General features: G+C 41.5%; 1 protein-coding gene across 1 annotated transcript in view; it reads right to left on the bottom strand.

The window, feature by feature from the left end:
- Positions 1-11,390, bottom strand: part of C7 (complement C7) — a 36,644-nt gene extending 25,254 nt beyond the window's left edge. The window contains exons 1-7 of the mRNA XM_073343845.1: positions 11,258-11,390; positions 10,885-10,940; positions 10,117-10,192; positions 8,983-9,124; positions 6,188-6,329; positions 3,921-4,059; positions 2,220-2,354 (exon numbers count right to left, since the gene is read on the bottom strand). Of these exons, the coding sequence (XP_073199946.1) occupies positions 2,220-2,354; positions 3,921-4,059; positions 6,188-6,329; positions 8,983-9,124; positions 10,117-10,192; positions 10,885-10,940; positions 11,258-11,263 (696 nt within the window). The 5' untranslated portion in view covers positions 11,264-11,390. The remainder of the gene's footprint in view (positions 1-2,219; positions 2,355-3,920; positions 4,060-6,187; positions 6,330-8,982; positions 9,125-10,116; positions 10,193-10,884; positions 10,941-11,257) is intronic.
- Between the last annotated feature and the right edge of the window lie 2,183 nt (positions 11,391-13,573).

Here is a 13,573-nt window from a genome sequence, read left to right as displayed (position 1 = left end):
GTCTCTAAGTGCCACAAGTACTCCTTTTCTTTTCTCAAAGAAGGAGATCAGGTTGGTTTGGCACGATCTACCTTTTGTAAAACCATGTTGTATTTTGTCCCATTTACAATTGACTTCAATGTCCTTAACTAGCTTCTCCTTCAAAATTTTTTCCAAGACCTTGCATACTACAGATGTCAAACTAACAGGCCTATAATTACCCGGATCACTTTTTTTCCCTTTCTTAAAAATAGGAACTATGTTAGCAATTCTCCAACCATACGGTACAACCCCTGAGTTTACAGATTCATTAAAAATTCTTGCTAATGGGCTTGCAATTTCATGTGCCAATTCCTTTAATATTCTTGGGTGAAGATTATCTGGGCCCCCTGATTTAGTCCCATTAAGCTGTTTGAGTTTCGCTTCTACCTCAAATATGGTAATGTCTACCTCCATATCCTCATTCCCATTTGTCATGCTACCATTATCCCTAAGATCCTCTTTAGTCTTATTAAAGACTGAGGCAAAGTATTTGTTTAGATATTGGGCCATGCCTAGATTATCCTTGACCTCCACTCCATACTCAGTGTTTAGCGGTCCCACTTCTTCTTTCTTTGTTTTCTTCTTACTTATATGACTATAGAACCTTTTACTGTTGGTTTTAATTCCCTTTGCAAGGTCCAACTCTACTTGACTTTTAGCCTGTCTCACTTTATCCCTACATGTTCTGACCTCAATAAGGTAGCTTTCCTTGCTGATCCCTCCCTTCTTCCATTCCCTGTATGCTTTCTGCTTTTTCTTAATCACCTCTCTGAGATGCTTGCTCATCCAGCTTGGTCTACAACTCCTGCCTATGAATTTTTTCCCCTTTCTTGGGATGCAGGTTTCCGATAGCTTCTGCAGCTTTGATTTAAAATAATCCCAGGCCTCCTCTACCTTTAGATCTATAAATTCTCCAATCCACTTCCCTAACTAATTTCCTTAATTTTTGAAAGTCAGCCCTTTTGAAATCAAAAACCCTAGTTGCAGATTTATTTTTGTTAATCCTTCCATTCAGTTTGAACTGAATTAGCTCATGATCACTTGATCCAAGACTATCCCCTACAACCATTTCTTCTATGAGGTCCTCACTACTTACCAAACCCAAATCTAAAATGGCATCCCCTCTAGTCGGTTCAGCAACTACTTGCTGAAGGAATCCATCAGCAATCGCATCTAGGAAAATCTGAGCCCTATTATTATTACGAGCACTAGTCCTCTAGTCTATATCTGGGAAGTTAAAGTCTCCCATGATCACACAGTTTCCATTAGTATTTACTTTATTAAAAACATTAAAAAGGGCTCTATCCATATCCAAATTAGATCCCGGCGGTCTATAGCACACCCCAAGCACTATCCCAGGGGAGGCTCTAGTAGTTTTCTTCCCCAGTGTAATTTTTGCCCAGACGGACTCAGTCATATCCATTTCATTGCTTCTTATTTCTTTACATTCTACCTCATCATTGATATACAATGCTATGTAATCAGTGTGTACATTTCAGTGTACTAACAACAAAAGGGTAGTTTCTGTCAACTTGGTGGTAATCATATTATGAGCTAAAAACATATTAGCCTTCAGCCTCTGAGTTTATTTAACCCAAGATACTAATATTACCTCATAAACGGAAAGCACTCAAATTATTGGATTACTACTTGTTTTTAGTTAACTCAAAATTATAGGCACAGTGGAGACAAAGGTACTTTATAAAGGAGTAGGTAAAGTTCTCAGTAGAGTTCAATTCTGAAATACAATTTTTCTTGTGGGTAGGCAAAACAAATTTTAAGCCCTCATTGTAGAATTTTTTTTAAAGTTGCCTCGAAACACTGAGGAATGTAATAAAAAAGGCAAAGAGAAAACAACATTTAAATGAACTGTTCAGAAGAAAATTATCAGCATGGAGAATATTATTCAGTTATTAGCCAGTGTCTTTCTTTCCTTATAGCAAAAGCAGTCAATAAATCAAATGAATAGATAATAAGCAATTACAATGGCAAAAAATAAACTAACATAACCCAGACCAGTGACCTCTTTGTACAGATCTTTGAGGGATTATGTTTGTTTTGTCTAAGTTGCACCAAAAGTACCAGGATAAAACAAAAAAATTGTCATGGAGATGTTCAAATTATAAAACAGCATTGAAGGAAGTAAGACTTTAATCATTCATGGGAAATTCTAAGTCAAAAAGTCAGTTTGTACATACCTTTTTGCTACCTTTCTCCTGTGTATTTTGTGAATAGTAATGGTCTCTGTTTGATTGTACATTGTGAACTGTGTGTTTCATATAAGACCAGCTACTGTTGTAAAACTCATAGCTAAAATCATTCTGAATTTTCACCTAGAAAAAAGGAAAATGCAGTCCTTTATGAATGGCTGTTAGAAGCACATGCACTTCCTGGCACAGAGAGACGAGGAAAATTTCTTTGGGTTGAATACATTCTAGATGGTGTATGAATACAGGATAAAGCAAACATCTTTATACAAACATAGCAGTAGTATGCAAAAAGAAAAGGAGTACTTGTGGCACCTTAGAGACTAACCAATTTATTTGAGCATAAGCTTTCATGAGCTACAGCCCACTTCATCGGATGCATATGTGTGTGCATCCGATGAAGTGAGCTGTAGCTCACGAAAGCTTATGCTCAAATAAATTGGTTAGTCTCTAAGGTGCCACTAGTACTCCTTTTCTTTTTGCGAATACAGACTAATACGGCTGTTACTCTGAAACATAGCAGTAGTATGGCAGTGGATTTCAGGACTGACCCTGTTCCTACTGATGTCAATGGGAGCAGGATCAAGCCCATTAAGGATATGACAGTGAACAAAGTATCCCTCCGAAAGGGATGTAATATGTCTCTGCAAATGTCCTAAGAAGCATATGTATGCTATACTTCTAAAGAATGAGCAGGTGCATTAGCTGCTCATGCTCAGAGAAAACCAAGTGAGGAGAGACCCCTGCACTCAGTAAAGATCTGACCCTGAGAGATGAAGACTACGTCTACCACACTTTGGCCCTCATCTTGCAAACATTTATGCACATGCTTGACTTTAAGGCATTATTTGGTTATAGTCTTCTCTCTGAAGCCCTCAATGAGTTGAACACATTCCATGGGCACGCAATGCTTCTATTGAAATAAAGGGTGCACAGGATCAAAACCTTGATCTAAGCAATAACATTCAGGGTTCTGTTCCTTTCTTCTAGTGATAAATCCTCCACTTAACATCATTAAAACTTCTAAACATATATACAATTTTCTGGGAAGAGATAAACTTAACTCTAAGTAGATGCATGAGCTAGATTCTCACCGGGTGTAACTTGGCATAACTCCATTGACTGACAGAGCCATGCTGACTTTCACTAGCTGAGGATCTGGCATGTGGTCTCCAACACTGCTTTTTTGCTGTTGGCAATCCTGTTCCTTAAATTCATGGGCTGCTCAGGAGACAGTTACCCAGCTCAGTTCAGTTCAGTGGTGTTGACTGCTCCTCTCTCTGGATTTAATCTTGTGAGAGGTGCTGATTATTGACTTCCCCAGGGCCAGATTTCCAATTAGGCACAGTAGGCATGTGCCTAGGGGTGCCAGCATTCTAGGGGCACCCTACCTCTCTAAAACTGTGTGCAACATGAAGGTCAGCTGTAGGCAGGGGAGCACGGAAGAAGTTGTGCCTAGGGGCGCATAAAGTGAAAATCCAGCCCTGGATTTCCCCCGGAGGCTGGCCAGGTGGAGGAGCCACCATCTAACTGAACCAGCGAACCAGACAGCTGGTGCTGGCTGAGTGCATGTTTGCCACAAGGAACTCTTTCCTGGAAGCTTGCCACCCTCATGAAACCTTTCATGTTTCGCATTATTCTCCCTGGTCTAAATATGACTCTAAAAACAAGGCTATGGTAAAGCAAACATACTTGGAATGTGTAGGCAAGAAGGCTTTCACTCAGTCTGTAGTATTCTCTCTGATCGCCACTAAACACCTTTCTGCACTGTCCACCAAAACTCTTAGTATGAATCACTCTTCCCTTAGTCTCACCAGAAATGGCATCAAAGCTGCAAGAGAGAAAATACAAAAGATAGCTTAAAGCAGCAGAGTCGCTGAGAAGAATGCATGGTTGACAGGATCTTAAAACTACAAAAAGCTGTTGTAATTGAATAGCATTAAATCTGCATATAACAATCAGAAATGGACTTAGGACCTGTGTAGTCAGCAAGTTAGTGCACAGCAAGCCAGGGAAGGAATCTACAGTGCACTAGCCGCCTGTGCAAACACTGCTCCCGTGCACTAAAAGTTCCATAGTGAGCACTGACTGGTTTCAGAGTAACAGCCGTGTTAGTCTGTATTCGCAAAAATACAGTACTCCTAAAAAAAAGTACTCCTTTTCTTGTAGTGAGCACTGATGCACTAATGTTTGAAATGGGAGTATGCCAAAGTATACAATGGAATTTTTAGTGTGCTGCAACAGGGTCCATATGGTGAGTTAGTGTGCAGCAAGATAATGCCCTGTTGATTTACACCCTGATTTGCCAGGTGCTAACTCACCATGTAGACAAGCCATTACATAAGAAAATAGGACACTATATTATGGACTCCTAGGTGGGCATATGAGTGCCGCACATACATACTAGAGTATGGAAAGTAAAATGCCATGCTTAATTGTGTCAGCAATGAGTACATATTTCACACCTGCTAACTCCAATACATTTGTATCTATGGCAACTGCTTATGTTTAGCTATATCCGCAAAATGCCCAATCCATTACCAAAACTCCTCTTTATTACATCTGACCTAAGATCATTCTCAAGGTAATAGGGCTACATTAAACAAGTTTAAGATAATCATTTTGTTATGCTAATACTTCTGTATGTGTATCTGAGGTCATTAAAGGCCAGATTCATAGTTATACTCTGGCTGCTTTAAGATGCCTCTGTGATGCAGGACAGCTATAAACCCAGTTAAAACAGGTTCCTAGCTATTTTGTAATAGTGGAGATAGATCGGGGTAGGCAACCTATGGCACGCGTGCCAAAGGCAGCACGCGAATTGATTGTCAGTGGCACTCACACTACCCGGGTCCTGGCCACTGGTCCGGTCAGCTCTGCATTTTAATTTAATTTTAAATGAAGCTTCTTAAACATTTTAAAAACCTTGTTTACTTTACATACAACAAAAGTTTAGTTATGTATTATAGACTTATAGAAAGAGACCTTCTAAAAACATTAAAATGTATTACTGACACGCAAAACCTTCAATTAGAGTGAATAAATGGAGACTCGGCACACCACTTCTGAAAGTTTGCCGACCCCTGAGCTAGATCATAACAGCCAGAACACAGCAGCCAGATCATAGCAGTGAATCTTGTCCAAAAATTATACCTATATTGCAATCTCAGGCCTGATTCTCTACCACCATGCACCTTGTTTAATCATCACACTTGTACAAAGTCATTGTAAAATGCTACCATTTTGATTTGGGTGCATTTTATATACGCAGTACACAGGTGTCAATGACTACTCAAAGTGTAAGTCAGGGAAGAACTAGGCTCTTTTAGTATAAAGTTTCAGCTCATAGGGACAAATTCTGAAATCATATCTCTGTTTGCAACTCTCTTTGAAGTCAATGGAAGTTATATGTGTGTATTTGAGGAGAAAATTTCACACCCATAATGAAAACATATGGCAGAGCTAGGAAGTCCTTCAATCATCTGTTTAATCTATCTACATTGGCAGACTAGAGTGAGAAAGAGGTTGTCATGTGCTATACACTGTACATGTGCATTGCTGCCTTCTGTTAGGTGGAATGCCTGATCATAAACAATTGTTAAAGATTGTGTTGCACTTTAATGAATGCTCTCTAGAGAGACTAGAAGCCCTAATTCTACTCTTGCTAAAGGAGACTTTTCTTTAATGCAGCTGTTTGTACAACACCTAGCACAATGGGGTCCTGGTCCATGACTGTGTCTCCTAGGCACTACGGTTAACACAAATAATAAAATAGTAAAAATAATAGTCTTGAGATCTGGAGCTGAAGGTCCCTCTGCTGCATGTGAGCAGGTTAACTGGAGGCCAAGATGTTTATCTCTATTTAGTCACAGATTTGTTGTGAAATGTTACAAAAATACAACGTAAACTAGCACAGATATTGATGTAACTCGTAAGATGAAATCTGCAGAGAAGCTTACCCAGCTCCTGTAAGTTCTGCATTAGGAGGCATTTTATCAATGTCACAAGCTGGTCTGCTCTCCTCACACTGATCCTCATCAGCACCGTCTTCCTCACAGTCGTGGTCTCCATTGCACACCAGAGATTTGCTAATGCATTGACCTAAAACCAAACCAAACAAACAAAAAATCTCAGGGAAAGGAGGAAACACGTTTGTTCACCTGGATACACAAAATATAAAATTCAAGCATGTTAATTAGCCGATTCTCATCACACATTCTCATTTTGCGTAGTTCTAATTAAAAACAAGCTTTAATAAAAATTACGTAAACTCAAGAAAAAACTTGGACTCGGGGGCCTGCCTCTGTGACCTATATATCCCTGGAAGATCAGGGTTCAAATTCTGGTTTTGACCACCCTACAATAGCGAACATTGTGTCTCTAAAAAGTGACACTTGAATTGAACTGAGGGCATTGCAGTGCATGTTTTAAACATATAGCGAGGGTTGCTGGAGCTTATACACTAGAATTCAGCCTTTAATTACATTGTCATATATTGGGCGTGATTCTTCTCTGGTTTAGACCAGTTTTATTCCATTGTAACTCCCCTGATGGCAGTTGAGTTACTCCTGATTTACACTGGTCTAAGGGAGGGGAGAATTTGGCACCTCATTTCCACACAACCCCTAACTCATTCAGTGTGCTGATCAGCCAGTGGGCAGTGGTTGTGACCTATGCAAATATAACACAGAAAATCCATCATTCAATTTATTCTGGTGTAACTAAGAGCAAAAGTGGGCCCTCGTGCGTAGGCTGAACAGTGTACAGCGGGCATATAGGAGTGCTGGTGTCATAATAATATGTGATCATGTAAAATAATATAGCGGGGCAGGGGAGACGTGTGGTGGGGGGGCCCGAAGGGTCACATGCCCCTCCCCAATCGCCTGGGGTGGGGCAAGGACCCAGGAGTCAGAGCTGGAGTGTGGAATGTGATGAGTACTGTGCTACTAACGCCTTCTGCCCTTGGTGCCTTGTTTATAAACAGAGGCAGGGTGATTAAGATAACAAAAGGCTCGTCATTAAATTAAATTAAGGAGCATTAGATGATCCTGAAACCATTCCCAGGCACTCCAGTTAAAAGACAGGAAACAAAGGGTAGGAATAAATGGCCCATTTTCAGAGAGAAGTAAATAGAGCTGTCCCCAGGGGTCTGTACTGGTCTGGGATCAGTGTTGTTCAACATATTCATAAATGATCAGCAAAAGGGAGTAAACAGTGAGGTAGCCAAAGTTTGCAGATGATACAAAATTACTCAAGATAGTTAAGTCAAAAACAGACTGCAAAGAGTTACAAAGGGATCTCACAAAATTGGTTGACTTGGCAATAGGGTTGCCAACTTTTTAATCACACAAAACCTGAACACTCTAGCCCCGCCCCTTCCCCGAGGCCCTGCCCCTCCCTTGGTGGTTCTCTCTCCCCCATCCTCACTCACTTTGACTGGGCTGGGGCAGGGGACTGGGGTGTGTGAGGGCTCTAACTGGGGATATGGGCTCTGAGGTGGGGCCAGAAATGAGGGGTTTGGGGTGAGGGAAGGGGCTCTGGGCTGGGGCAGGGGGTTGGAGTGTTTGGGGGTGAGGGCTCTGTCTGGGGGTGCAGGCTCTGGCATGGGACCGGGGATGAGGGGTTTGGCGTGCATAAGGGGGCTCCAGATTTGGGGGGGCTGAGGGCTGGGGCAGGGGGTTAGGGCTCAGGGTTGGGGTGCGGGCTTACCTCCGACGGCTCCCGGTCAGTGGCATAGTAGGGGGGCTAAGGCAGGCTTCCTGCATGTCCTGACTCCATGCTACACCACAGGAGCAGCCAGCAGGTCCAGGTCCTAGGCAGAGGCGTAGGGCAGGTGTCTCTGCATGCTGCTCTTGCTCACAGGCACTGCCTCTGCCACTCCCATTGGCCACAGTTCCTGGCCAGTGGGAGTGCGGAGCCGGTGCTCGGGGCAAGGATAGCACGCGGAGCCCTGTGGCTCCCCCGCGTAGGAATCGGACCTGCTGGCCACTTCCGGGGTGCAGAGAGGAGCCAGGACAGGTAGGGACTAGCCTGCCTTAGCTCCGCAGCACTTTTAATGGCCCGGTTGGTGGTGCTGAACAGAGCCACCAGGGTCCCTTTTCGACCGAGTGTTCCGGTCAAAAACCGGACACTTGGTCACCCTACTTGGCAAGAAAATGGCAGATGAAATTCAGTGTTAAATACAAAGTAATGCACATGGCAAAATATAATCCCAACTATACATACAAAATGATGGTGCCTAAATTAGCTGTTACTCATCAAGAAAGAGATCCTGGACTCATTTTCAGTACTCTGGAAGCACTATGTTTCTGGAGTACTGCAAATGTATAAGAATCCTTCCCACTGTGCCTGTATTATCCTGAACTCATTCTCCAGCTTCAGAAGACTTAAAAATTATCTCCAGCCATCAATGGGACAGACGCAACTGAATAATGCAGCTGTCCTTAACGTGCAGGTCACGTGTGGGGGGGCATGTGCCTTTAGCTGGTGCTCCCCTTTGTGTCCCTCCAACGTGTCAGTGGGGTAAGGCATATATGCACAGAGGGACCACAGCAAGGCTATATAGTGGGTTAATAAGACTGTGTCTGATCTTTGGCCTTTGAATTTCTTTCCAGTAAACACTGGACCTTTCATCCTTTGATTTTATTTAACTCATGATACTGTGATTGTCTGATAAACAGGAAGTACCTTTACATAATCATCTTCATAACTTTAAGTATTAGAAAGTTATGAAAAATAAAGTAAAATAAAGTACCTGAAAAGCACCTGAACCTGTCACCACAGCCCTCCTCTGTTGGGCATCCTCTCGTAGGAACACATTGTCGTGTTTCAAAGGCACTCCCAACACATGGGTTTCCCCCATACTGGCCGTAAACTGCTATTGTCCGTCTGCGAATCTGAATGCAAATCAATAGAAACCTTTAGAAAGTGTAAACCTAAAGCAGAAATATTAGACTGTTTTCATGACAGCACAACAAATCCTTTGCTGTAATTAATTGAAATGTTTATTTTCATTTCCTGAAAACAAACACACTGCTCCTCATGTTACTACAAAATAACAACATATAATACAAAATGGTTTAACAGAAAGGACTCTACTCTTTTTAGCCCTAGTAGACTAAAAAACCCAATTGCTCTGTTCTAAAATCTAGGTGCCAACTGCAACTAGTACAAGCCAGTTGAAAATACTGTACTCTTTTTTCATTTTATGAACATTTTGAATGATGTCACTCACTCTTGGACCTGACCCGCCAGAAGTAAAATAAAACAGCCATCAAGTAGTGCACAGGAACGTGACAAAAACTAAAGTTAGATAAACTGGGGATTTTTTGCATCTCAAAAGAAATTCAAGTTCATGTCAAGTCTTGAGAGAAAGTGCACACTGGCCCTTTTTTAATCTGAACCCATCCATCCACCTATCCCTAATTAATGACTTATCAAAGGAAGCAATAAGGAATCTAAAAATCAAAAATATCTCTCACCTGAGTGAAAGTGCCAACATAGAAAACTTTCAGTTTGTTTCTACTGATTCCTGTTAGGAATGGAATGGAGCAATTGGATCATCCAATAAAAACTGACAGACAATAGGAATCAATAGATATCAAAGCTGAAGAATTATAAGATTTTACTGGAATTTCCACGAGGACATTTTTTGTAACTATCACCAAAATAAAAACGACTGGGACAGTTATGCTTATGATGATTATCCTCCTTCCTAACATCAATGTCCTTTCCTTCTGCATGGTCAGCTCTTAGAATATTGCATCCTTGCAGACACAAACCATATGCTTTAGGCTTTTGATCCTCTTACAGATATAATGTTACCATAATTATTATAAAAATGCATGTTAAGGAAAGCAAAAGGAAAAAGGCATTAATAGCATTATACCTGAGTTTTAGTGCAGCCATCACATTCAGACCAAGGGCCATAAGGATTCCAGTGGCAACTGACTGGAGAGGAAGGACTGTCTCAATATGATTTTTTGCATTATTAAAAAAACAGAAAAAAGTTATAAGGAATTGCAATGTCTCCATTCATAAGTATTAGAGCAAAGTTTTCAGACACAGCTAAATGAATGTTGATTAAAAAATGGGGCCTGATTGTGCTCCTACTGAAACCAATGGGATTCACTCATCCTGCCACAGAAGAATAAAACTGACTCCCAATCCTTCTGTCTAACCACTAGACAGACATGAGAAACTATCCCACACGCTCAGTCCTGAATGCTCGCATAGGCCATATCAAAACTATACACTGGGATCCAGATTGTGTCATAACAGCACAGCCCTGTGTGTCCTGTGGGAAGTGCAGAGGCCAGATTGAAGTGGGAGCTCCCTGTGGAATTCTCCGGCTCAGCCAGAATTCCCAGGAAGTGCTCCCAGTGGAGCTTCCCAGCTCTTCCAGTGTGTTCAGAAGGGAGGGAGGCAGTGGCCTGCTTCCCATCACACTTTCCCCCCTGCCACTGGAGAGGTTGGTGGCACTGACAGTGCTGATGGGAAAGTGGCTCCACTCTCACAGGGGCACAAGCTGAGAGATTCCTTTAACCCTCTCCCCATGTTGTGGACCAGCCATGTCTATGTAAGCACATTTATATATACATATATTAAACAATTCATAGTCAGTCTTTAGCATACCCAATTCCAAATAAATACTCACCTGGAAAAAACTGGAAAGAAACCTGTAACTTCTACCAGAAGGAAAAACTCAAACACCTGAACAAGGAGGGAAAACATTCGTTAATTTTCTGTTTAGTCTGCTTTTTCTTTTGCATGCGTTTTGCCAACTTTGGGACCTGGTCAGCAGCCCTTACTCCACCCAAACTCCAATGCAAATAAATAATAATGGCACTACTAACAATGATGTGAAATCTGAACACTCAGCAGATTAGCCACCCAAACCACATTTTCTTGTTTGTCTACTTTATTGCAGTTTTATCCCATTACGTTTCTCGGCCATGCATCTTCCTTTTGAAATTAATATTTCATCTTATTCATTTCACTGGTAGAAGTTAGCTAAGTGATTGTCTTACCTTCATGTTAGGAGAAACGCTGAGATATCCAGCAACTACCAGGGAAGAAATGTACCTCCTCAGGGACTAGAGGGCAAGTCAGCAGCAGGAGGAGTCAGTCTGTCTGTCTGTCTGTCTCTTCTGGAGTCTGACTCTGCCTTGCTGTTTTGCTTTTCTTTTACAGAAAGACTGAGTAATACAGAGGAATGTTAATCTTAACCCATTTAATCATCTCCTGGGACACAAACAGCCTGTTCTTGTAGCTGCTCAATGTCTTAAAGACAGAATAATATACATATAAATCAAGGCTTGGCTATGCTAACTAACTAGGGCTGGCACAAAACTATGGGAAGGACGCCCTGAAAGAAAACTTAATTTCTCTCCCTTTTTTCTGTGATGCAATGTCTTTCACTTTTCAGAGACCACGAGCCAGCTCTGACCTCAGTTACACAAACTCAGAGTCACTTCATCCTCTTCAGTGGATGGAGTTACTCTGGTTTACACTTGTACGACTGAGATTAGATTCTGGCCACAAATCCTTAGTACACACATCTGCAGTTGTGATGTACAGTAGCAAGTCTAATCTCCACACATCAGTTTCTATCATGAAAAATCAGGACAGGGGCCAAGTATTCAAAGCCCGGATGCAAGTTTTGGTCTTAATCTTTCAATTGCCCCTGTAGCCACACAGAGCCTCATTGATTTCAATGGAGCTCCATGCAGGGGTTTGTCTGTGTGGAGGCTGTTGCAGGATTGGGGCCTTTGTCTATGGGATACTCTCACTTTCTCAGAATTTTACTCCTTCCCCTACATTCCTTCTCGCTTTCTCCCTAAATTCTTCTCTTCCACGATGCTCTATCCCTTCTTCAAGAATTGCCCCCCAATCCAGAAACACCATTAAGATGTTGCAGCCAGGGAAATTTCCATTAATTTGCGCCAAAAATAGGGAAAGTCCTTATGATAGGGTGAAGATATTCTTCCTCCCAGGAAATTCTTTGGATGATACACACCATTCTGTACAATCTGGTGTAATCCAAAGGTAAAAAAAAAAAACTCTTCAGAAGTATTATTCTGAAGCAGGAAGGTAATAAACACTCTATGCCGGAGTGAGAATCCTTGCTGTGATGTAGTAACTTCTGCATTGCACTAGGTGGAGGCTGTGTGCAGATTCATAGGTTCAGAGAGTTTGTCAGAAGGAACCTTAGATATCTACCCTGACATTCTGTATAACACAGACCATTAATTTTCACCCACTTACCCCTGCATGGAGCTCAACAACTTGTGTTCGACTAAAACATAACTTGTGTTTAGCTGAAGCATATCTTCTAAGAAGGCATCTAGTCTTGATGTAAAGATATCAAGAAGAGCTGGAGAATCCACTACTTCCCATGGTAGAATCCACTACTTCCCATGTTCCAATGGTTAATCACTGTCAGTGTTAAAAATGTGTGCCTTATTTCTAATTTGAATTTGTCTGGTTTCAGTGACCAGCCATTGGTTCTTGTTATGCCTTTCTCCTCAGATTCACAAGCCCTTTACTACCCAGTATCTTCTCCCTATGAAGGTTCTTATACACTATAATCAAATCACCTCTCAGCCTTCTTTACAATAAACTAAACAGACTGAACTCGGATTGACAAACTAAACAGATTGAGCTCTCTTATTATGAGGCATTTTCTCCAGCTCTTTTCTGCGGTCTCTATTTTTTCAGCACCATTTTTGAAATGAGGACACCAGAACTATACACAGTATTTCAGTATCAGCCTAACTAATGCCACATATGAAGGTAAAATCACCTCCCTACTTCTACTCATCTGTTTATGACAGGTTTCAGAGTAGCAGCAATGTTAGTCTGTATCTGCAAAAAGAAAAGGAGTACTTGTGGCACCTTAGAGACTAACAAATTTATTTGAGTATAAGCTTTATTCATCTCAGGAGTTCATTAGCCCTTTTTGCCACATCATTGCACAGAACTGAATGTCAGCTATGACCCCTAAATCCTTTTCACTGTCACTGCTTTCCAGGATACAGTCCCCCATTCTGTCAGTATGGCCTGCATTCCTTTTGCCTAGATGTGGATTCCTAGATTAATTATTCCTTGCTCCTAGATCTGGGGTCATGTTTCTCTGTTTAACTCAGGGATGATGATGACCAGTTTGCTAAAAGAAAGCCATTCCAGAGTCAATTTAGCTGTACCATGAGCCTGCTAGAGACTCTTCAGGCTCTGTAATGGTGAACCCTTTTGATAACATACTCTATACTGTTTGAAGATATCTTGTACTTGTTTTTTTATTATTTTATTTGTCTTAGCCCATATCCAGGACCTGGGGTCCTTAT

Source organism: Lepidochelys kempii, chromosome 5, assembly GCF_965140265.1.
Source record: "Lepidochelys kempii isolate rLepKem1 chromosome 5, rLepKem1.hap2, whole genome shotgun sequence".
Taxonomy (NCBI): Eukaryota; Metazoa; Chordata; order Testudines; family Cheloniidae; genus Lepidochelys; species Lepidochelys kempii.
This window is presented reverse-complemented; position numbering and strand designations above follow the sequence as displayed.